The sequence below is a fragment of the Zootoca vivipara genome, chromosome 13 (genome assembly GCF_965207765.1).
Source record: "Zootoca vivipara chromosome 13, rZooViv2.hap1.1, whole genome shotgun sequence".
Classification (NCBI taxonomy): Eukaryota; Metazoa; Chordata; class Lepidosauria; order Squamata; family Lacertidae; genus Zootoca; species Zootoca vivipara.
This window is the reverse complement of record NC_142596.1, coordinates 49,450,335-49,473,543: the sequence shown is the minus strand read 5'-3', so window position 1 is coordinate 49,473,543 and position 23,209 is coordinate 49,450,335. Positions and strand designations below refer to the sequence as shown.

The 23,209-nt window shown below is 47.3% G+C and overlaps 1 protein-coding gene across 1 annotated transcript in view; it reads left to right on the top strand.

Annotated features, from left to right (window-relative positions):
• Positions 1-245: 245 nt before the first annotated feature.
• The window catches only part of INTS1 (integrator complex subunit 1), a 64,227-nt gene continuing 41,263 nt past the window's right edge, over positions 246-23,209 (top strand). The window contains exons 1-20 of the mRNA XM_035131449.3: positions 246-394; positions 1,343-1,606; positions 3,210-3,406; positions 3,988-4,125; positions 4,835-4,994; positions 6,520-6,625; positions 9,053-9,239; positions 9,947-10,092; positions 11,916-12,057; positions 12,166-12,342; positions 12,899-13,007; positions 14,193-14,313; positions 16,198-16,275; positions 16,466-16,623; positions 18,136-18,232; positions 18,427-18,518; positions 19,715-19,775; positions 20,611-20,808; positions 21,940-22,069; positions 23,006-23,185. Of these exons, the coding sequence (XP_034987340.2) occupies positions 337-394; positions 1,343-1,606; positions 3,210-3,406; positions 3,988-4,125; positions 4,835-4,994; positions 6,520-6,625; positions 9,053-9,239; positions 9,947-10,092; positions 11,916-12,057; positions 12,166-12,342; positions 12,899-13,007; positions 14,193-14,313; positions 16,198-16,275; positions 16,466-16,623; positions 18,136-18,232; positions 18,427-18,518; positions 19,715-19,775; positions 20,611-20,808; positions 21,940-22,069; positions 23,006-23,185 (2,799 nt within the window). The 5' untranslated portion in view covers positions 246-336. The remainder of the gene's footprint in view (positions 395-1,342; positions 1,607-3,209; positions 3,407-3,987; positions 4,126-4,834; positions 4,995-6,519; positions 6,626-9,052; positions 9,240-9,946; positions 10,093-11,915; positions 12,058-12,165; positions 12,343-12,898; positions 13,008-14,192; positions 14,314-16,197; positions 16,276-16,465; positions 16,624-18,135; positions 18,233-18,426; positions 18,519-19,714; positions 19,776-20,610; positions 20,809-21,939; positions 22,070-23,005; positions 23,186-23,209) is intronic.

Here is a 23,209-nt window from a genome sequence, read left to right as displayed (position 1 = left end):
TTTTTTATTTTGTCACATCGACACGGTTTCCTCCGCTCGCTTAACTTGAAATGATCCCGAACCTAGTCTAGATAGCGCTCCGCGGTCTACTCCGGCAAAGGAGAGGGAAAGCCTGCAATTTCTCCTCCCGGCCGCGCGGTGGCGCCAGAGAAACGCAGCCGAGAGCCTGGAAACGAGCTCACTCCCCTCCCTCTCCTTATTTTTGTTCCGGGTTGGGAAGGGCACCTCGCGGCTCTTCTGCTTCCGCTTTCCTCTCCTTTAACCCCCTCCCTGCCGGCCCCTCGACTGTGAGGGAAAAAGCGGAGAGGACGGGAGTGGGGCGGGGGCTCCGCAGGGATGAACCGCGCGAAGCCCGCGGCCGCGCGCCGCCCCAGCGCCGTCGCCAAACCCTCCGGTGGGTAAATGGGGGTGGGGAAGCGCGTGCACGAGACCCAGGGGGAAGGCCAGCTCCGCCTTAAAAACAAAAAAAAAAACCTCTTCTCCACCCCCTCCAAAAAAGAATTACGTAGAATCCTAGAACTGCAGAGCTGGGAGGGGTACCCCAAGAGGCCATCTAGGCTGACCCCCCTGCAACGCAGGAGTAACAGCTCGACGGTCCCTGGCAGGTGGCCGTCCAGCCTCTGCTTGGAAACCTCCTGCGAACCACAGAACTGTAGAAGTGGAAGGGACCCCCCAGGGTCATCCAGTCCAGCCCCCTGCCATGCAGGAATCTCAGCTGAAGCCTCCATGGCAGATGGCCAATAAACCTCTGCTTAGAAATCGCCAAGGGAGGAGAGTCCAGAACCTCCAGAGGGAGACCGCACCACTGTCAAGGAGCGCTCGCCGTCAGATGTTTAGCTGGAATCTCCTTTCTTGTGACTTCAAGTCACTAGTTTGAGTCCTACCCTCCAGAGCAGGTCTGCTCCATCTTTCATGGGACAGCCCTTGAGATATTGGGAGATGGCTATCATATATATCATATATATCATCTTGGTTGCCCTCCTCTGCACACCTTCCAGCTTGTCAACATCCTCCTTAAATTGTGGTGCCCAGAACTGGACACAGTGCTCCAGGTGTGGTCTGAGCAAGGCAGAATAGAGTTTCTAGGGAATATTACTTCCCTTGACCAGGACTCTAGACTTCTGTCATTGCAGCCTAGAATAGCATAAGCTTTTTTTGCTGCTGCATCACACTGTGGACTCATGTGAAGCTTGTGGTCCACTAAGACTCCCGGACAGCCACAGCCAGTCAGTGTAAGCAATACTCAGCTACCTGAGCCAATGGTCTGACTCACTATAAGGCAGCTTCCTGTGTTCTCCCTGACTTTGCATTTCTGTGAACTGCTCTCTTTTTTTCCTCCTAGGTCACCCGCCTCCAGGAGATTTCATCGCCTTGGGTTCAAAAGGCCAGTCCAATGAATCGAAAGCAGCCGTCACGCTGCTCAAGCCGGCTTCGGCTGGGTTGCCCTCTGAGCGGAAGCGGGAGGCCGCCTCCGGGCTTGCCAAGCGCCCAAAACTCTCCTCAACGCCCCCTCTCAGTGCCTTGGGACGCTTGGCAGAGGCAGCTGTGGCTGAGAAACGGGCCATTTCACCTTCCATCAAGGAGCCCTCAGTGGTCCCTATTGAAGGTAAAGACCTGTCAGGGGTTGTTGTGGCTGCTCTTGAGTAACGACCCTCCACATCTGCTTATCTTTAAGATGTTTTTATTGGTGCATATTATTTACAGTGCAAAGTGTCCATAAATCATGTCTGCCTCAGTCTGAGTCAGAATCTCGCAATGGCTGCTTTCTGTTTCGCGCCCAACATAACAGCCTGGGAACCCCAAAGCGCCGCCCCTTGCTCCTCAATTCAGGCGTTGGGGGGAATGGCCTCCCTTCTGACTGTCTGCCGGTCCCTTCTTCCACCACTCTCTCTCCCTTCCTTTGGAGCAGGGGCTCTCTGAGACTGCCAGAGCCTTGGGTCTCCCTTTCTGTTTCCTGGCTCTTGTAATCTGATCCTGTGCTGGACTTACTGCTCTGCGAAGAACTCGACCTAATGGGCGGGGGCTGTTCCCTATAAGCCTTCCCCCTTACAAGACCCTTTGCTCCAGTGAAGGCAGTAAACGCCTCTGAATACTAGTTTCTGGAAACCGCAGGAGGGGAGAGGGCTTTTGTGATCGAATCCTGCTTGAGGGGTTCCAAGAAAGACATCTGGTTGGCCACTGTGAGATCAGGATGCTGGACTTGATGGACCATTGGCCTGATCCACCAGGTTCTTCTTGTGTCCAACAGACATCACTTGCATGTGTTATAAGGGGGAAAAAACCTGCTCCTTTTCCCTTATGGGGTACCCAAGAGCCCATACAGAGTCCCTTTGTAGGTTCTCTATCAGTAGGAGAAAATAACAGAGACCAACCAGAGAATATTGAGAAGCAAAGCAGCTAGTAAACCTGATTTTATTAACTGTTGCAACAGGGTGCTCACTACCACACGCAGGAGGCAGGAGGGACCCCGAACAATGGTGTGCCCGCCCTTATATAGAGATTTTAAATTGCCCACCCTGGAGCCCAAGACCACCCCCTAGATACATCATACCTACATCACAGGAAAGGTGGTCTACAACAGAAATCTCAGCGTGTTGTTGATATCTCCTGTCTGGCAAGTTACCTGATTGCATTATCTGGGTTTTGGCCACTCTTTTTATTTTTATAACTACTTAATTCCTGAATCTAGGTCACAGGCTCACACCCTGTTCATATCTTGAATGTGGCCTTAAGACAGGATTTGGGAGGAAAGAGACAATGGGGAGGTTTCCCACTTTGACCTTGCAGAGAAATATTTGAGGTCAATTTGTTCAGGACCTTTTCTATGGGGTTTCAGACATGTGGTTTATATATACAGTTATGAATATGTATATTTATATATATATGACCTTGAAATTCTTATAACACAGGTACAGATGTTTTGATGCAAAGGTAAATGATGGACTTTGTTGGTCTGATGCAGATTTCAAGTCCTGTTGGCAAATATGAACCATGCTGCAAGACTCCTGCTCTTTAATATTTTGGCACCCTCACCAAAAAAAGTTGTCCACCTTTAGTTTATCAAGAGTGTTACCTTTTTTTCCAAACCCCCCTCAGAAGTCATTTGCCTTGAGCTTTGGTATAACATTTATTTGGCTTGCTTAAAAATGACAGCTGCCAATAGGCTGAGGGCTCTGAGGAACTCATTTCCTGCCTGGCTCTCTTTGCAGTGGCCCCAGCGGTTTTGCTGGATGAGATCGAGGCTGCGGAAGCCGAAGGCAATGACGACCGCATTGAAGGGGTGTTGTGCGGGGCCGTGAAGCAGCTGAAAATGAACCGGGCAAAGCCCGACACCAGCCTGTACTTGAGCCTGATGTACCTGGCGAAAATGAAGCCCAACATCTTTGCCACGGAAGGAGTGATTGAGGTAAGAGCCGGATTTGTCTTTGTGCATCAAGATTAGAAATATTGACTTGACTTAACTCTAGGGGCATTTTGGGATAGACAATGGAACATATCTCTTCCGGAGAAACTAATGTAGCACTAAGGAACACAAAGACCAAAGTTGATTTTTAACAACAGTGGCAATAATTATATTAGTACAAGCTTGGAAGACAGAAGAAATACCAACGAAAGAACAATGGCAAGGGAAACTTATGGAATATGCAGAACTGGCAAAATTAACAGATAAATTACATGAAAGGGATAGCAAAGACTTTAAAAGAGAATGGGAACCATTTACAGCATATATGAAGAAGCAACATAAGGAATTGGACTCACTGGCAGGGTTTGAAAACACAAACGCAATTGTATATAACAAACAGTAAGATTACGTATATGTATGGGGGGGGGGGAACTGGGAGACAACACGCAGGGTGAATAATATGGAAATAAAACAAAATGGGAATATGAGGGAAGTCCAGGGGAGGGAAATATGGAAAATTGTTAGAGAAATATTGTTAGAGGAGGCTCTCCACTTGTTCTCACTGGGGGAATTTGCTTTTGCAGGCACTGTGCAGTCTTCTCCGCCGAGACGCCTCCATCAACTTCAAAGCCAAAGGGAACAGCCTGGTGTCTGTCTTGGCCTGCAACCTCCTCATGGCGGCATACGAGGAGGACGAGAACTGGCCTGAGATCTTTGTCAAGGTACACCAACTTGGGACAGTGTTCGTGTGGGAGGCTTACTGGAGGCAGGCGGAAGTGTTAAGGCCGTGTTCAAGGACACGAGCATCTTCAACACCTGTCACTCGAAAATAATTATCTCTCTTAAAGTATTTTTATCCCTGCTCTTCAGATGAAAAGGCTCCCAGAGCGGCTTTGTGTTTTAGATATACACAGTCAAAAGGAAACAAGGCAGGCCCTGATGGACATGTCACAAAAGGAAAAAGCAGTGGGGAGGGAAGAGGAAATCAAGCAATCTCAGCATCAGTTCTTAAAGTGGCTGGCTTGAATCAAAACAATTCATGGGCCAAATGGAGTGGTGTTGTCTCTCCCTTTGCTGCAGCCTGGTGGAATGGCAGCTGCTAGAGAAAGAAGCAAATAAAACAGTCATTGAAATATCCCACCCCCTAATGTTTTTATTAGGCTATGGAGGGTTTATGATTTTGGCTAAAATTAGAGGGAGCCCAGTTGCCTGGAGCTGCAATTAGCAGCTACCATTCATTTCTGCCACACAGATCTGTGCAATCCCAAAAGTTTGAATACTGTACCCGTAACAGCAGCATCTGATATGAGAATGGCTGGAAAGTACTGATCTTGTCTGTTTGGGGCACACCCACCCACCCCGCTTAACTGCTTTGTTTTGTTTTTTTGGTGCAGGTATATATAAAGGTGTTTCTGCTCATCTCCTTTGCAGGTTTACATTGAGGATTCTCTGGGGGAGCGTATCTGGGTGGACAGCCCTCACTGCAAGACCTTTGTGGAAAACATCCAGACAGCCTTCAGCACCAAGATGCCTCCCAAAAGCATTTTGCTCCATGGGGAGGTTGGACGCAGTGGGGGAGACCTGAGCGCTGGTAGGGCACTTAGTGGGAGAGTTGCTTGGAAGGTGGTTGTTCATTTTCTGAACATACAGATAACAACGTCAACACGAAAGAGAATCATAGTACATCCGTTTTAATAGTGCTCACTGTGAAGTCCAGTAGATTAATTTTAAAAGATCTCTATGGTTTGATTGAGGAATTATGGTATGCGTAGACCTGTTGACCTATGAAATCAAGTCAAACTAAACTGCCAGAGTCATGTTTTTTACCTTTCATTGTCTTTTTGTTAACTTTTCAGTAATACATTGTTTTACTCAGGGGTCAGCAAACTTTTTCAGCAGGGCGCCGGTCCACTGTCTCTCAGACCTTGTGGGGGGCCAGACTATATTTTTTTTTGGGGGGGGGGGAATGGAACAAATTCCTATGCCCCACAAATAACCCAGAGATGCATTTTAAATAAAAGCACACATTCTACTCCTGTAAAAACACCAGGCAGGCCCCACAAATAACCCAGAGATGCATCTTAAATAAAAGGACACATTCTACTCAAGTAAAAAAGCCGCTGATTCCCAGACCGTCCACCGGCCGGATTTAGAAGGCGATTGGGCCGGATCTGGCGCCCGGGCCTTAGTTTGCCTGCCCATGGTTTTACTGGTTTTACGTCCCACCTTTTTCTCCAAGGAGCTCAAGGTGTGGCATGCATGGCTCTCCCCCTCCTCATTTAACCCCCACAACAACCCTGTGGGGTAGGTTAGCCTAATAGACAATGATCGGCTCATGGTCACCCAGTGAGCTTTATAGCCAAATGGGGATTTGAACCCTGGTTTCTCAGGCCTTAGTCTGACACTTTAATCACTGTGCCACACTGGCTCTCAAATTTGCCAGATGCTCATACACAACTTGGATAACATTAATCCTATACCAGTTTTCCAATGTTTACTTATCAGCTGATGAGCTGCCACCTTTGAAACTAAAACTAAGTCCTTGTAAGGAACATCAGCCTTTTCATTATCAAATAGGAACAACAAAGCCAGCTGTGGAATACACTCCAGCTTGCATCCTACTATTTTACCAGTCTCTTCAAATACCTTTTGCCAAAACCAGTTTGTTGCAGAACAGTTCAACCACATATGATCAGTACAATCCCTCTGGCATGGTTTGTTTAACATTTTGTTGATGTAGAAGCTTAAATGGAACTTCTCAGAAAATTGACCCGGTCTGAAATTTTGACGATGGTGCTTGGCAGGTCCTGGGATCTGAAGATGAGATTAGCGGAGAGATTGTCGCAAAACGAGATGGCGTCATTTCATAGGGCTTATTTCAGTAAACCACCGTTTAAGGTTAACCACAGTGTACAGTTCAGACGTAGCACTAAACTGTGGTTAATTGAAACTGGAAATGAAAGCTGCTGCACTCCTCACAGCTGTTCTGAAGGGTGAATGAGTCTGAGGTTTGCTTCTCATTGTTCCCACTGAGACAAACCATGGTTTATTGTGACATCTGAACTTGCCCCCTTGTTCTGTGTTGAAGAAATGTGGCGTTCTTGACTTTCCTTCAGGGAACAGCCCACATCCCTCTATGCCTGAAGAGGAGGACAGCCAGAGCGAGCTGCTGATTGCTGAGGACAAGATGAGCCCAGATCAGGAAGGACAACTGATGCCCAGGTACGCTCGCTTACCCATTGATGGCAAAGGCCCTCACTTCAAACAGCACTGGAGAACTGCAGAAGGGTTGAAGGAAATGTGGCATATGAGATTCAGCTGGAGCTTCCTATGTCTTTATTAACCCTATAGCAGGGGAGGACAGACTCCACACTTACAGGACCTTCTTTGTGTTTTATCAGATCCACCCAGCGGAGCCAGATGCAAAAGCATGGTGTCCTCCGCTGCCGAGCTTTGCTGTGATGTGCATTCAAACTTCCTCCATCTGACACGCAAATCCACCCCCTAGTTTTAATTTGAAGGGTGTGTGTCTCAGGTGGGGGGGGAGCCAACTTGTTGATATAGTTAAACAACCAGGAGTCATACTCTTTCTGATTTACTGCAAATCACTTAAAGATCTCCCAGTAGATCCCTATGTAGCTTCTCTCATCCCTGCCCCCATAGACATTGTTGTTCATATAGCTGTAGCCACAGCGATTGCATATGCTAGGCATAGGCAAATCGGCCCTCCAGATGTTTTGGGACTACAATCCCCATCATCCCTAGCTAACAGGACCAGTGGTCAGGGATGATGGGAGTTGTAGTCCCAAAACATCTGGAGGGCCGAGTTTGCCTATGCCTGGCATATCACCGTGAAGTGCAAATATATAAATGTATATGCACCAACAACCTTCACATATACAAGGAGTTTCAAAAATGTGTACAAAATCTCATGCTTGAGGTCTTAAAGGTCCAGTATAAAGTGCAATAATCAAGTCCGATAGTAAAGTGCTATGATGTATCATGTGTTCTTATCTCTTCCCATGCGTTCTTATCTCATCCGATGGGTGGCTAGCTTCTTTACCGTTTCACAGGAATAGTTTCCTCAGGGGGCGGACTCTTTCTTAAGTAATAAATTTGTATAAATTTATATGATGCACCATACATACTTATACATTTCTTTAAAACATTGTACAGAAATGTTTAAAATACTCACCAAAGGTTCATGTGCAAAAACTTAACAAGACTACCGAAGCTCACAATCCTCAAAGATTGATGAAAATGCAACAGTTACTTACAAGGTTAAATACAAGGTTCAATCAGTAAATCATTTCAAATCAACCACTAATAATCATGAGATTATTAACAGTTGTATATCTTTAAGAGTTGCTGGTGTTGTACAACTGTTAATAATCTCATGATCTCAGTTGTTGGTGCATATACATTTATATATTTGCACTTCAGAGTGGTTTACCTTTTCATTGTTTTGCTAACATTACCGTGTTGTCTGTTTATTGCTGCTCCTCTATGCCTGGCATATGGCAAAGGCTGGAGAGAAGAAACGACGGGATAAGTTGAGGGACAGAGAAGGTGATGATGGGACTGTGCAATATTCCCAGCAAGCTTTGTCCATATCGTCTGACTTGGGCCCAGGCTACCTGAAAGATCATTGTCTCCCTATAGAAACCTGCCCGGAGCATCTTATCTCGGGCTCCTCCATTTCCGAGGCATGGTTCTGTGTCTGCTTCCCTGTTGTGGGATTCCCTCCCAAGAGGGGCCATCCTGGCTCCCTTCCTGTTATCCTCCTGCTGTCATTTCGAGACCTTCCTTTTCAAACAGGCCTTTGGAAACTAAGGTGCAGCCAGACGATGCGGATAATGGGACCGCTCTCAGGGCAAACCCCATTTGTAATTGCTGGTTCTCAATGTGCTCTGATATGTTTCATTTAGAGTTTCCCACTAGTTTTTTTTTTTTTGCATTTATAATAATGCATCTTCCAAATGTTGTCAGCGGCCCTGAATCCCAGTTTGGCTGTTTGATAGACCTAAAAGCCATGTCCTCAAGCCTGTCCTGCTCCGTTAACCTCCTTCTAAAAGCAGCCTGTGCTTCATGCCCAACATATGTTTCCGAGCTAGGGGCTACCTTTGAAGGTGACCCGGAAACTGCAATTAATCCAGAATGCGGCAGCCAGACTGGTGACTGGGAGCGGATGCCAAGACCACATAACACCAGCCCTGAAAGACCTATATTGGCTCACAGTACGTTTCCGAGCACAATTCAAAGTGTTGGTGCTCACCTTTAAAGCCCAAAACGGCCTCGGCCCAGGATACCTGAAGGAGCATCTCCATCCCCATCGTGCAGCCTGGACACTGAGGTCCAGCTCCGAGGGCCTTCTGGCGGTTCCCTCACTGCAAGAAGTAAGGTTAAAGGGAAGCAGGCAGAGGGCCTTCTTGATGGTGGCACCAGCTCTGTGGAATGCCCTCCCATCAGATGTCAAGGAAATAAACAACTTTCTGACTTTTAGAAGACATCTGAAGGCAGCCCTGTTTAGGGAAGTTTTTAATGTTTGATGTTTTATTGTGTTTTTAATATTCTGTTGGGAGCCACCCAGAGTGGCTCTTATTATTATTATTATTTTATTTTATACGGTATGGTCTTGTCTTGTCCCAGGTACGACGACCTGGCCGAGAGCGTGGAGGAATATGTCCTGGACATGCTGCGGGATCAGCTCAACCGGCGTCAGCCCATGGACAATGTGTCCCGGAATCTCTTGCGCCTCCTGACTGCCACCTGCGGCTACAAGGAGATTCGGCAAATGGCCGTGCAGAGGCTGGAAATGTGGCTGCAGAACCCCAAGGTAAGAAGGTTGGGCTTGGTTTCAATTTTTTAAAAACCTGAAACTACCCATTCCCTTACTTGAACTTGGAGATGGGGCTGGATTCTAGCCAGGACAGGTATTGTTTTTGTGGTTATGGTATGCTGTGTGTGTTTATATTGTAAATTGCCCTGTGATCTTCAGACGAAGGTCAGTAAGGAGATTTAATAAATAATCATAAGAGTCTCATCTGATATAAGGCAGCTTCCCATCTTCATTTTTATTGTTTTTGCAAATACAAAGTGCAAATAAACACAAACTTAGAAGAACATATCTGTATAAAGAAATTCTCCGAATCTCGAGACTCCCCCCCCATGCCCTCTATAAAGTCTTATTTTAACCATCTACAACTGCATATTCATCCATTCTCCAATTTTATACCCACCATATTATCCTTAATATTTTTTACATTACAAGTGAGTCAAAATCCTGCTCTTGTTTCCATCTGCTTACAGTGGTCTCCTAAGTAACTTATAAAATTTCCCCATTCTTTTATAAAGTTTTTATCTTTTTAGTTTCTGAGTTTTCCAGTCAGCTTTGCCATTTCAGTTTGGTTTGCCATTATTCTCTGGTAGGGACTTTTATCTTCTTCCCAACTCTGGGCTAAGCCTCCCATCTTCATTTTATTTGCGTGGCTTCTTTTTCCCCTGCCTGCCCTCATTGCACCCACCCTTCCCCTTCCTTCCCAGCTCACCAGACCTGCCCAGGACTTGCTCATGTCGGTCTGCATGAACTGCAACACCCACAGCTCCGAGGACGTCGAGGTGGTCTCCAACCTGATCAAAATCCGCCTCAAACCCAAAGTGCTTCTCAACCACTACATGCTGTGTGTCAGGTAAGACCAGGCTGAAGCCAGGCAAAAGGTCCTCTAGGACAGTGTTTCCCAACCAGTGTGCCTCCAGATGTTTTGGGACTACAACTCCCATCATTCCTGACCACTGGTCTTGCTAGCTAGGGATGATGGGAGTTGTAGTCCCAAAACATCTGGAGGCACACTGGTTGAGAAACACTGCTCTAGGACAGGCATGTCCAAAGTCTGGCCCGGGGGCCCAATCTGGCCCGCCGGTCGGGTTAATCTTTCCCCTGTGACAGTTTATTTCAATCCCAAAAAAACCCTCAACAACCCAAGAATTTCAACCCTAAAAAAAGGTCAACAACTTTGGTTGGCTCTCATGCATTTTCACTTCATAAAAATCTGGCCCTCTTTGAAAAAAGGAGACCTGAGTAAAGGGCAAAGGTGGGCCAAATACTGCTTGTGGGTAGGGCTGGACCGATAACCAGTTTTCAACATTGTGATATATGGTGTATGTGTGATTCACGATGTCTGAAATAAGAATGGAGCACCGTAGAGGCATCGGCCGGCTTCATGTCTTTACCTGCATTGTGGTTCTTGCATTACACACACACACACACACACACACACAAACACACACCATGATTCACAATATATTGCCACGTCAAAAATTATGAAACCGATAGCACAATAACGGACTTCAAACTGGTTTTGGACAATATATCAGCCCAGCCATACTTGCAGGAGAGAGCAGAGGAAGTAGGAAGAAGGTTTGTGCACGTCAGTGGTTTGGAAAAGAGATGGGTGGACCTTAAATTGTTGCTCATGGAGATGGGGAAGGGTTTCTCTGCTACATTTGGCAGGTGCCAGGCACAGGTGGAATTAGCATGAAGTCCAGCAATCTGTCTAGGAGCCTAGTTACAGTCAACTTGGTTGGTTCTTTGTTCAAAACCTCTGGTGGGAACACCATCCCGTACGAGGATTTTGGTCTGATGTGCTTAAGCAACTGATTAGTGATAATATTAAATTCATGCTAGAATTGTTTTTTGCTTTCTATGTGTGTGTTTTTTTATTTCATAATGTTTAAACACTGCTTGACTGTTTAAAAAAAAAAGCAAATGAGCAAACCACAAAGTGGTTTACGAAGAGAAAATTACCAGTAATAACAAGAACAGCTATCTAACAAATTAAAAATAAAAATAAGTAAGCAACAAACTAAAAACAGGGCAAGACATGTCAACACATCTGGGTAGGCTTGCCTAGACCAAAAATGTTTTTCTCTAGTGCTGAAAAGAGTTCAATGAAAGCGCTTGCCTGATGTCAATAGGCAGGGAGTTCCAAAGTGTAAGTGCTTTCTTACAAATAAAGAATGAGTATTATGTGGCACATAATGGCTTTACAGAACATCACAAGGACACCCAATTTAAGGACTTGCTTCTGGATTTCCTTATAGTTGCTAGACAAGCCACCATTTGATCGTGGAAAAAACTGGATAACCTAAACTTACTCACATTATATACAGTAGAACAATTCGGACTTTAGCAATAGCATTAAAAAGTGCATATAGAATCCAGGTTCTGCAAGGAAAAGGAAAAACCACCATAATTTTACGTCACCTGGCAGAACTTTATTACATATGCAGTGGACAGGTATGGACACCTGGCAACTTTAATGTATGTAACATGAACTCTGGAACTTCTTATTCTTTGAGGAGGTCTTGACATGCCTTGTATATCACACAGGTGCTTTTGTTAAATTCCCACTCCTCTTTTTTCCTACATTTTATATATAGTATTGTTTTTCTTTTGCATAAATAAGCTTGGACGTTTTTTCCCCCTTAAGAAAACCAACTTCATTTCTTGCAGGGAGCTGCTGAACGCCCACCGGGACAACTTGGGCACGGTGGTCAAATCGGTGGTCTTCAACGAGCTTTCAAATGCCAGAAATCCCAACAACATGCAGATTCTCTACACGGTTTTGCAGCACAGCCCGGAGCTCGCTCCGAAGGTAGGTGGCTGGTTAGCCAGGGCTAGGGAAGCAGCCTGTGGGACAGATCAGCCCCCTCTTGCCAACCCGGCTGACACAGCCTCTCCCTCCTCCTTGCTCTCTTCCCAGTTCCTGGCCATGGTCTTCCAAGATCTGCTGACCAACAAAGACGACTACCTGCGCGCCTCGCGGGCCTTGCTGCGGGAGATCATCAAGCAGACGAAGCACGAGATCAACTTCCAGGCTTTCTGCCTGGGTCTCATGCAGGAGCGGAAGGAGCCTCAGTACGCCGAGATGGAGTTCAAGGTAAGAGACCCGCTCGGTTTCCCCCGCCAGCCCTTTCTGCCAAAGGCGTATTCCTTCTGTGTTTTTGTTTTGTTTTTTTGTATATATTTTTTTAAAAAATTCAATTACTAAAATCCGATTAAAACCACATTTTGTCAATCTCTAATTACAATTCATATGCCAATATATACCGGCCCAAGCCACAAAAACTTTGCCAACCCCTGATTTACACTGTTCCGTTCTGTTGTTGTACTTTTGTATCCCCTTCTCGCCGAGGAAGAAGAGAGAGAGGAACCACGTTTTCCTTTGTCCTGATTTCTATATAATAAAAGTAGCTTAATACTCACACCTCAAGTCCAGCTCTGCTGTTGTTGACTCTGCTAAGGCAATGTGTGCTCACGTCCCAAGACATGAGTCACAGAAGCACGTCGGGGAAGAAGACTGATGGATCTCCCGAGCAGCACGCAGAAGGGAGAAACGGGCTGGCACATATGTGTCGTTTGCCTGGGGGCCTGTCCTGCCTCCCAGTGACCTCCCCCCCAACATAATCACCATCCTCCCCTCTTACCCCCGGCAGGACCGCTTTGTCATCCACATCACAGACCTGCTGGCTGTCTCCATGATGCTCAGCATCACTGCCCAGGTGAAGGAAGCCGGCCTCGCGTGGGACAAAGGAGAGAAGAAGAGTAAGTGGGTTGCATCACCTGGCTTAGTCTCTAAAAACAGGGTGAGGGAGAGGGAGCCCGGTAGACATGTAGGACCTGTGGGCCTGCGCTGGAGGTGCTGCCCAGAACCTATGTGAAAATAAGCACGTAAATAAATAAAATTGTTAATTCCATCACACGTCTGTCATAATAAATTTGAGCTTTGTTGCCGTGTGTTGTCAGTCTCACAGCCTGTTTCGAGGACGTTGCCCTCTTTTATCAATTAAAGTTGAAGCATTTGCATGCCAAACTGCTCAGACAGAAGCAGTGGTTTCATTTGCAAGAGTCAGGGGACCGTATTTCCCAACAGCAGTCCTGCAGCAAAGTAACTCTCTTTTCCCAGGGCTCATGTGATCCTTACTATCTCTTTTTTAAATCCGCATCTTAACAGGATAACTCTTGCAGGCAAAAAATTGAACTCCGGTTAATTTTTAAAATGTGGTTCCTTTTTTTGGGGGGGGGGTGTTATTGGGTTGATGTTTTCATTTTGATTATATATGTTGTAGTTTTACATCTTGATTTTGTTCTGGGAACCGCCCTGAGACCTCCGGGTATAGGGTGGTATATAAATTCTAATTAATAAATATAAATAAAGTGAATTTTCTTATTGTCGCCACCCACCCTTCAGATCTGCTTGCCCGGATTTAAGAACAGGGCTTTTGTGTTGAGAGCCACATTTCCCCCATGGCCGCATCTTGGTGGGGGGGCAGGACTGAAACCAGTGGTGGGCAGGGTCACATCGAGAAGGGTGGGTCACCCTCTCTCTCTTCCTACTACCCTGTTTCCTTTCTATCTCACTCTTTGTTGCCCCTTCTTCTTCTCCCTCTAGCCATCCCTCCACACCCCTGCATCCATCTCTTGCTTTCCTGCTTCATCCTAGTCCAGCTGGATGCAGGGAAGGACTTGACCTCTCTTGCCAGAGGTCTGATCACTTCTGGGAGGCTTTTGAAATCAGGCCCAGAGGTGCATGAAATGAGGCCTCCTTTGGCTGCAGATTGCCCACCCCTGGCCTAGAACTTTGACCCACCTGTTTTAAGCAAGATGGGTGAGATGCTGGCTTTTGCCCCTTCCCCGCCATGACAGTGTGCAAGAGGGCTTCCCGGCTCTGCCATCCTGGGATCTGATGACGTTCTTCCTGACTCCCTCTGCCTCTGTCCTTCTCCCCAGATTTGGAGGTCCTGCGTGCCTTCCAGAACCAGATCGCAGCCATCCAGAGGGACGCGGTTTGGTGGCTTCACACGGTGGTTCCCTCCATCACCAAACTGGCTCCCAAAGAATACGTTCACTGGTAAGAAGCTGAGCTGGAGATGATATTGATGGTGATGCACCCGGCCTCTTGGGAGAATGTCCTGGGTTCCCTCTGAGCACCCTCATTCAGACCAGGATTTGGTCTAGGAGCCAGGAGGCACTCGAGGGTGGGCAATCAGAATGGGTGGGGTGGGGTGGACACACATGGATCTTCTGACAAGGTAGGAGCTTGCTCCCTCCCTGCCCAGGAAATCTTGTGGGATGATTCAGGACAGATAAAGATTCAGCACATACTAAGCTATAGAAGGAGCTCCATGCAGGAAACATTGACAGCCACCAACTTGGGTGACTTTAAAAGAGGATTAGGCAATTTCACGGAGGAAAAGGCTACTGATGGCAGCAATGCTTCTGAATACTGGTTTCTGGAAACCATAGGAGGGGAGAGTTGCTCTTGTGCTCGAGTCCTGCATGTGGGTTTTCCACAGTCATCTGATAGGCCAGTGTAAGAACAGCATGCAGCATGCTGTAAAGGTAAAGGTAAAGGGGCCCCTGACCATTAGGTCCAGTCGTGACCGACTCTGGGGTTGTGCGCTCATCTCGCATTATTGGCCGAGGGAGCCGGCGTATAGCTTCCAGGTCATGTGGCCAGCATGACAAAGCCGCTTCTGGCAAACCAGAGCAGCACATGGAAACACCGTTTACCTTCCCGCTGTAGCGGTTCCTATTTATATACTTGCATTTTGATGTGCTTTTGAACTGCTAGGTTGGCAGTAGCTGGGACCAAGCAACGGGAGCTCACCCCGTCACAGGGATTCGAACCGCCGACCTTCTGATCAGCAAGCCCTAGGCTCAGTGGTTTAACCACAGCGCCACCTGGGTCCTGTGCAGCATGCTGTATTGTTTTTAATATTCGGTTGGAAGCCGCCCAGAGTGGCTGGGGAAACCCAGGCAGATAATTATTATTATTATTATAGGTGGGCCATTGGCGTGACCCAGCAGGCTTCCTCTTAGACTCTTGTGACAAGGGGGCCCAGAGGCAAGACCTGCTGTGACAGCTGGAAGATGCAGAGGGAATGGGGAGGTAGATCTGGTGTTGTCTCCCAGGGAGAGGGGGCACAACGAGAGGAGATTCAACCTCCCAGTCCCACTTACAGGCCATTAATCCCCACAGGGACAGGGAAGCCGCTGGACATGGATGGATGGATTATATTTCTATGCTGATTTTCATTCAAACAACGAAATCCCTGCTTCAAGCAGTAAATAACAACGACATAACAGAGGATTACAAACGCAGCATAACTCTCACAGAATAATTAGCAAGTTGCCAGTAAAACAATTACAAATCGTCAGTGAAACCATTTCAATTATAAGGCACTATTAACAAAACAACTACGGTACTACAAAATAAACTAAATGTCACAATTGTAGTCATGTTTTAGGACTGCAGTATTTGTAATCTAGAAAGCAATATTAGCGTTGGCAAAATAGCAGCCAAAATGAAACTAAGCACCGTTCAATCCATACACACATCCCCACGACTCATAATCTTTCAGTCTGTTCAGCTCGTTAAAATGCCCAGGCGCACAATACCTGTGGCAGCAACTCCTTGGGCTGGAGGTGGGGCAGCACAGGGGAAACCAAATGACAAAGTCTCTCACCCCTACAGTTCTTCCTCTGGAAACAACTCCCTTATGAAGACTCCTGGGGCTGGAGGGTGGGACAAAGCAAATGGGAAAAGCCATTGCCTGATGGACAGCACAAAACCTGTCACCCCTCCACTTGAAAGCTTGGTGGGCAGGCAGGGAATCCCGTTGGAGCAACTTTGCCACTCCTGTACAGTCTTGGAACATTTCCTCCTGTTCTCGGACTCCCTTTCTTCCTGGATCAACTGATTCTGAAACATCATTTTTTCCTATTTTTTAAGCCTCCACAAAGTGCTGTTCACAGAGCAGCCAGAGACCTACTACAAATGGGACAACTGGCCTCCCGAGAGCGACCGCAAGTAAGTAGGGGTGGGGCTGGCTTGGGTTTATTTACTTAAAGAAAAGAAAAAGCCTACAAAACCCCGGGAGAAGGGTTGCCACTCTTGTTCCGAGAGGTTATTGGCTAGGTTTGCTGACCGGTGTGACTTTGCGCCCCATATGGACTGACTCTTTGGAAGCCAGTAGCTCTTTCTCTCTCCCTCCCACCAGCTTCTACCTCCGCCTCTGCTCTGAAGTGCCGATCCTCGAAGACACACTCATGCGCATCCTCGTGATCGGCCTGTCGCGGGATCTCCCCCTCGGCCCCGCCGATGCCATGGAGCTTGCAGACCATCTGGTGAAACGGGCGGCGGCTGTGCAGGCAGACGGTAGGATTCTGGCAGTGAAGCCTTGGTTTCGCACACCCACCGGTTTCATTTTGCTTATGCATCTCCAGGTGTTGGAATCATAGAACTGTATAGTTGGAAGGGACCCCGAGGGTCATCTAGGTAGGAACTCGGCTAAAGCGTCCCTTATTGTTGGACTCCAGTTCACATTAGACCCAGGCAGGGGCGGAGGAAAGGGGGGGTGGGGGTGGTCCGCCTTGGGTTTCGAAGCCGCTGGCTTCGAAAGTCGTTTGTACACATTTTAGGAAGTGCGTCGACGCAACTTCCGGTGTCGCTCCACCCATCTATGGGCACCAAAAATGGCCGCCACTGACACCAGAAGTCGCTTCCGGACATGCGTAGATGCGACTTTTGAAGCTGGCGGTGGCCATTTTTGGTGCCCATAGAAGGGCAAATCGGAAAGGAAAAAAATGGCCGCCGGCAGGAGAAAATATCGGAGAAAAACGGGAGACGAAGTGATACGGGGGACCACCGGGAAAAGGTAAGTAAAAACGGGGGGGTTTCCCGGGGAAAACGGGGTACTTGACAGCTATGGCCTCCCTCCCAGCTGTAGGGCAGCTGAGTGGGAGGAGGCAAGCAGACTCTGGAGGCCCCGTGGTGCGCCCTGCCCCATCGTCCTTGGCCAACGGCCATGTTGGCCAAGTACAATGAGGGGAAATGATAAGCAAGGCCGCAGTTTCCACATTTCTACTAAAACGGCGTGAGGACTCCAGTCGAAAAGCAGGATGAACAGCTGCCAAATAAATAAATTCTGTCCCTTTTTTAAAAAACTTGCCTCTGTGTGTGTGTGTGTGTGTGTGTGTGTGTGTGTAAAGTGAAACCTAAGTGGCTAGCCCTCATGGCAGCAAAGAAGATACAGTGGTACCTCTGGTTAAGAACTTAATTTGTTCCGGACGTCCGTTCTTAACCTGAAACTGTTCTTAACCTGAGGTACCACTTTAGTTAATGGGGCCTCCTGCTGCCGCCACTGGAGCACGATTTCTGTTCTCATCCTGAAGCAAAGTTCTTAACCCGAGGTACTATTTCTGGCTTAGCGGAGTCTGTAACCTGAAGTATCTGTAACCCGAGGTACCACTGTACGAATAAGATTAGAGCAGAGTTTGCTCAGAACCTCTGAGGCTAAATGGAGTCTAGGTGAGATTTCCAATTGAGGCAGAAGGACTTTTTCACTTATAAACTTCCCTGTGTCTCCCCAATGTATTTGTCTCTATTTTCCCACTCGTGCTCCTTTTTTTTTCCTGTCCCGCTTTCTTTCTGCGAAGCTCCGTGGGGCCGCATTCATGGGCATCATCCTATCTGGGCACGGACCCAGACCCAGGCCAGCTTCGCTGTGCTTTCTGTTACTCCTCCATAACCTCATTTCCTTTTCCCCTTCATTGAACCTGCACCGTTTTCCTTTAGGACTCCGCTAGTTTTGAGTCTGCAGTCCTAAGAAATTGAACAGGACGGTTTTGCATCAACACACAGCTCACGACGTGCTTCTGCTTCCTTTAGATCTTGAAGTCTTGAGAGTGGAGAGGATCCAACTGATTGATGCCGTCTTGAACCTGTGCACTTACCATCACCCAGAGAACATCCAGCTGCCCCCTGGGTAACATTTGCATGCATGCAACTCTTGGGCTAGAGAGAATAACTAATTTTATTGTGAGCAGAAAACATAAGGAAGGGGGCGGGGAGCCAATAACTGTGAACGGCTATGTCTAGAGCATCTTTGGGCAATGGAAACAATTAAAAAAAATATTAAACTACTGCAATGCAATGTGATTGTTTCTGTTTGTATTGAAGGTACCAGCCTCCAAATCTGGCCATCTCTACTCTCTACTGGAAAGCTTGGCCTCTTTTGCTCGTCGTTGCTGCATTCAACCCCGAAAACATCGGTGAGTGCAATGAGGACAAAAAGAAGGCCCATCTGGTCCAGCAACCCTATTTCCCCTTACCAAACTACAGTGCTCTGAATGGCAGAAAGTCGTTCCCTTTTCCTAGGAAACTCAAGGAATTGTAGCTCTGTGAAGGGAACAGCGTGGAATCCTAAGAACTCTCAGCATCCTTAACAAACTACAGCTCCCATAATTCTTTGCTGGGGAAGCCATGGCCTTTTCAAGTGGCGTCATAGTGCTTTAAATGAATGGTGAGAATGTGGCTTTAGAGTCCAAGGAAACTCTTATTTTTGCCTCACCAGTCATGGCTTGTGTCAACAAAACAACCGACAATTCCTACTGCAGACCTAACCCTATGCCAGGAATTATGTTTTGTTCCCTCCAGGTGCTAGCATAGTTGTTGTCATCATCCTTAGCATTATTATCATTTTATACCCTGCAGCTTACAGATAAAAATAAGAACTGCTGAAAGCATAGAAAAAGCAATAATTAAAAAGCAATTTAACCTTGGTAGAATTAAAACGATATACAGTGGTACCTCTGGATGCAGACGGGATCCGTGCCAGAGCCCCGTTCACAACCTGAGCAGTGCACAACCTGAAGCACCGAATCTGCGCATGCTCGCCACATGATTCGGCGCTTCTGCACATGTACGAATCACCGCACAACTTGCAGACTTAACATATAGAAAAAGAGAACAAGAAGAACATATGTTAGATTGGAAAACATTTATCGAATACATGGGAAATCATTGTGTACAGCTAAAACGCCGGCAGCATTAAGATAAATTCAACAGTGTAAATAAGTTTTGATGGATGCAGTAATGGAATACTGAATGGTATAGTTTTTGTAAAATATGCAGGGATTTATGATACGTAAAATGTACCATGGAAAGAGAAGAAAGGAAGTAATTGAAATCCTGATGATGTAAAATGAGTATTTTAAGTTGTAAAACAGAAAATTGAAGTGTGTGTGTGTGTGTGTGTGTGTGTATGATAGCTGAGGGTGATGGGAATTGTATTCCAACGACTTCTAAAAGGCACCAGTTCAAGGAAGGAACTGACAGCCAAAACTAACATGCGATCTACTGGGGAGAGGTATGTCACTGGGCAGAGTATTGCAGAGAGCTCTCTTCAAACCTCTGGCTGTTGTGCATGGTGCCATCTCAGTTCCCCCCCCCCTCGCTTGTGTCTTAGGTCTCGCTGCCTGGGACGAGTACCCCACACTAAAGATGCTCATGGAAATGGCCATGACTAAGTAAGTATGCTAATCCTGCCTATTTGGGGGAACTGAAGCTTAGTCTGTACATAAGGCAGGATGTGGAGACTGATTCCCAAGTGGGCCAAACGGATTGTACAATTTCTGGCTGCAGGTGGATGCTGTGTTAACACTAAAAGAGTGGGGGGGACCAGCTGAAGGCTGAAGATTAGCACAGGAGGTGTCCTGTTCTGACCACAGATGGAAACTCATAATGGGAAGGCAGGGCAAGAGTTTCAGATACGTAGCTCCAAGTGAGCAACTTTGAAAATGGTCAAAAGGCCTGGAAATGATGCCTTATGAGGAACGGCTTAGGGAGCTGGGTATGTTTAGCCTGGAGAAGAGAAGGTTAAGGGGTGATATGTTCAAATATATAAAAGGATGTCATATAGAAGAGGGTGAAAGGTTGTTTTCTGCTGCTCCAGAGAAGCGGACACGGAGCTATGGATTCAAACTACAAGAAAGAAAATTCCACCTAAACATTAGGAAGAACTTCCTGACAGTAAGAGCTGTTTGGCAGTGGAATTTGCTACCAAGGAGTGTGGTGGAGTCTCCTTCTTTGGAGGTCTTTAAGCAGAGGCTTGACAGGCATATGTCGAGAATGCCTTGGTGGTGTTTCCTGCTTGGCAGGGGGTTGGACTGGATGGCCCTTGTGGTCTCTTCCAACTCTATTATTCTATGATTCTATGACCCTCGGAAGAGGCACTCTTTACAGTGCTCTGTGCTCCTGAGATTGGTTTTATGTCCTCTTAACACCAGGGCCTTTTGGGTGGTGGTGCCTGCCCTCTGGAATGTGATCTCAAGGAACTTATATCCCCCCTGCTGTTCCTCTCAGCAATTACTCCTACCCTCCTTGCACTCTGACGGACGAAGAGACCCGCACGGAAATGATCAGCCGCGAACTGCAGATCTCGCAGCGGGAGAAGCAAGAAATCCTCGCTTTCGAGGGCCACCTGGCGGCAGCGTCAACAAAGCAGACCATCACGGAGAGCAGCAGCCTCTTGCTATCTCAGCTCACCAGCCTGGATCCCCAGTAAGTGTCCCTCTGTTGCCCCAGGGTGGCCTTCGCTAACCCGGCACCCTCCGTATGATTCGAGCTGTGCCGGTTGGGGTGGATGGGAATTGTGTTCCAAAGGAGAATGTGACACAAGTTCAGGTCTTTCAAAGTGGGGGGGAGATCGTGGGATGTACCGTAAATGAACATGTGGGTGGTGGGGGGGATTCAGGAGCCCTCCCTGTGGAACGCCCTCCCGTCAGATGTCAAGGAGATAAAGAAGTACACACATTTTGGAAGCCCTCTGAAAGCAGCCTGTTTGGTGATTTATTGTGTTTTTATATGTGCTGGAAGCTGCTCTTAGTGGCCGGGGCAACCCAGCCAGATGGGCGGGGTATAAATGATAAAATTGTCATAATTATTAAAACACTAAAACAAATAAAATTACGGTATACAGTATGATACATAAAACATTACATGCCTTGGGTGCAGGCTACCTGAAATACCATATCTTTCTATATGAAGCTGTCTGGGTGCTAAGATTCTCGAGTGGGCACCTTCTCCTGGTCCCATCAGCATCAGAGGCAGGGTTGGCGATATGACATGAGAGAAAGAGCCTTTTCTGCTGCTCCCAAATTGTGGGATTCCCTTCCGGGAGAGGCTAGTCTGGCTCTCTCCTTGTCATCCTTCTGCTGGCAGGCTAAACCTTCCTGTTCAGACCAGCTGTCATGCTGAACCCTGGGCGGCTGCTAGCAGGGCAAACTGTGCTTCAGTGCTGATTTTAAATGGCTTTTTCATATATTTCAACTCCTGCTTTTACATAATTTGTGTTTTGTGCATTTTATAATGCTGTTGGCCTCCTTGGATCCCAGCTTCGGAAGGAAGGCAGGATATGAATACATCAAATAAGTGGAAAATGTAGAGAGCGACAGAGTCCCCTCAGGGCAGCCGGCAGCCAACACTAATGCTATTATTTTTTTTATTTGTGCACTGCCCGTCTGATAGGTTTGCCCTAGCCACTCTGGTCTGTGTGCTGTCCTTTGCCTGTGCTGCCTCGCTTCTGCCTTCCCTCGAGGCAGACAGGTCTTTAGCAGCTATTCCAGGGAAGCAGTGGAGGTGTGGGGAGTGTTGGGAGAAAATCCGAGACACCCCCTTCTTTTCCCTTCTCAGGGGTCCCCCTCGCCGGCCACCTCAGCCTGTCCTGGACCAGGTGAAAAGCTTCAACCAGTCTCTCCGCTTGGGGCACCTCCTCTGCCGCAGCAGACACCCCGACTTCCTCCTCAACATCATTCAGAGGCAGGTGGGTCACCCCGAGGGCTGGGAAGTGCCATGGGCGGGGGGCGGGGGGAGGCAGGGGACTTGAAGGCACCCGAGGGCTGCTGCTTGGTGTCATAATTTTGGCTGTCAATTGGAAAATGGGGAGCCTTTGGGGTTGCATCAAATGGTTTGACTCAACGTCTGGATGCACTGAGAATGTTGGAACAAGGATTGTTAAATTGGAGCGAGACTGAAAGGGGGTTGGGAGGAGATGGAAGGGTGAGGCTGGAAACAAGACAGCTTTTGTAGAATGGGAATGGCACTTAGTTGCCTCTGCTTTGAAAGTGGAGGAGACAAAATGATGCAGGATGCGTCCTGGGGGGTGTCCCTCTGTTTGCAGAACTCCAGCACCACCCCAGCTAATTTGGTTGGTCCCATCAGTTCTGGCTTTCCAACTAGCTTCAAAGACCCATTCATTCATTCATTTCATAAAATGTACACACTACAAGATTATTTTTAAAAAAACCCTCAAAGCAATTTACACAGAGAAGAACACAATAAAATTCTCAGTAAAAACTGTTAAAAACAAAACATTCAAAAAATTAAGACCACATAAACTAAAAACAGATTTAAAGGCATGTCAACATTCTGTGAATCTGGGTAGGCTTGCCTAAGCAAAAAATGTTTTTTTTCCAAGCGCCATAAAGAGTGCCCTGGAAAGCACCTGCTTGTTATCAATAGGCAAGGAGTTCCAAAATGTAGGAGCCCCCACAGCCCAAAGATGGATTTCTTACAGATGTGGAGCAGATATTGTGTGGCGCCTGTAGCAGTGCCAGTTCTGCAGACTGAAGCAGCTGAGTGGGCTTATTTTTAATTTTTATTATTTGTTGACTTTTTATACTGCCCTGTACCTGGAGGTCTCAGGACTTAGGTGGGCTGAGGCAACCCCACAGGTAAACCTGACCCGCTTCTTCCTTAGGCTTCTTCGCAATCGATGCCATGGCTGGCAGACCTGGTTCAGTCCAGCGAGGGCTCCTTGGATGTTCTCCCGGTGCAGTGCCTTTGTGAATTCCTTCTGCATGACGCCGCTGACGAATCTGCCTCTGGCGAGGAGGAAGAGGAAGGAGAAAGCAAAGAGCAGCGTGCTAAGAAACGAGAGGTAGGTGCTCTTGGGTGCCCATTC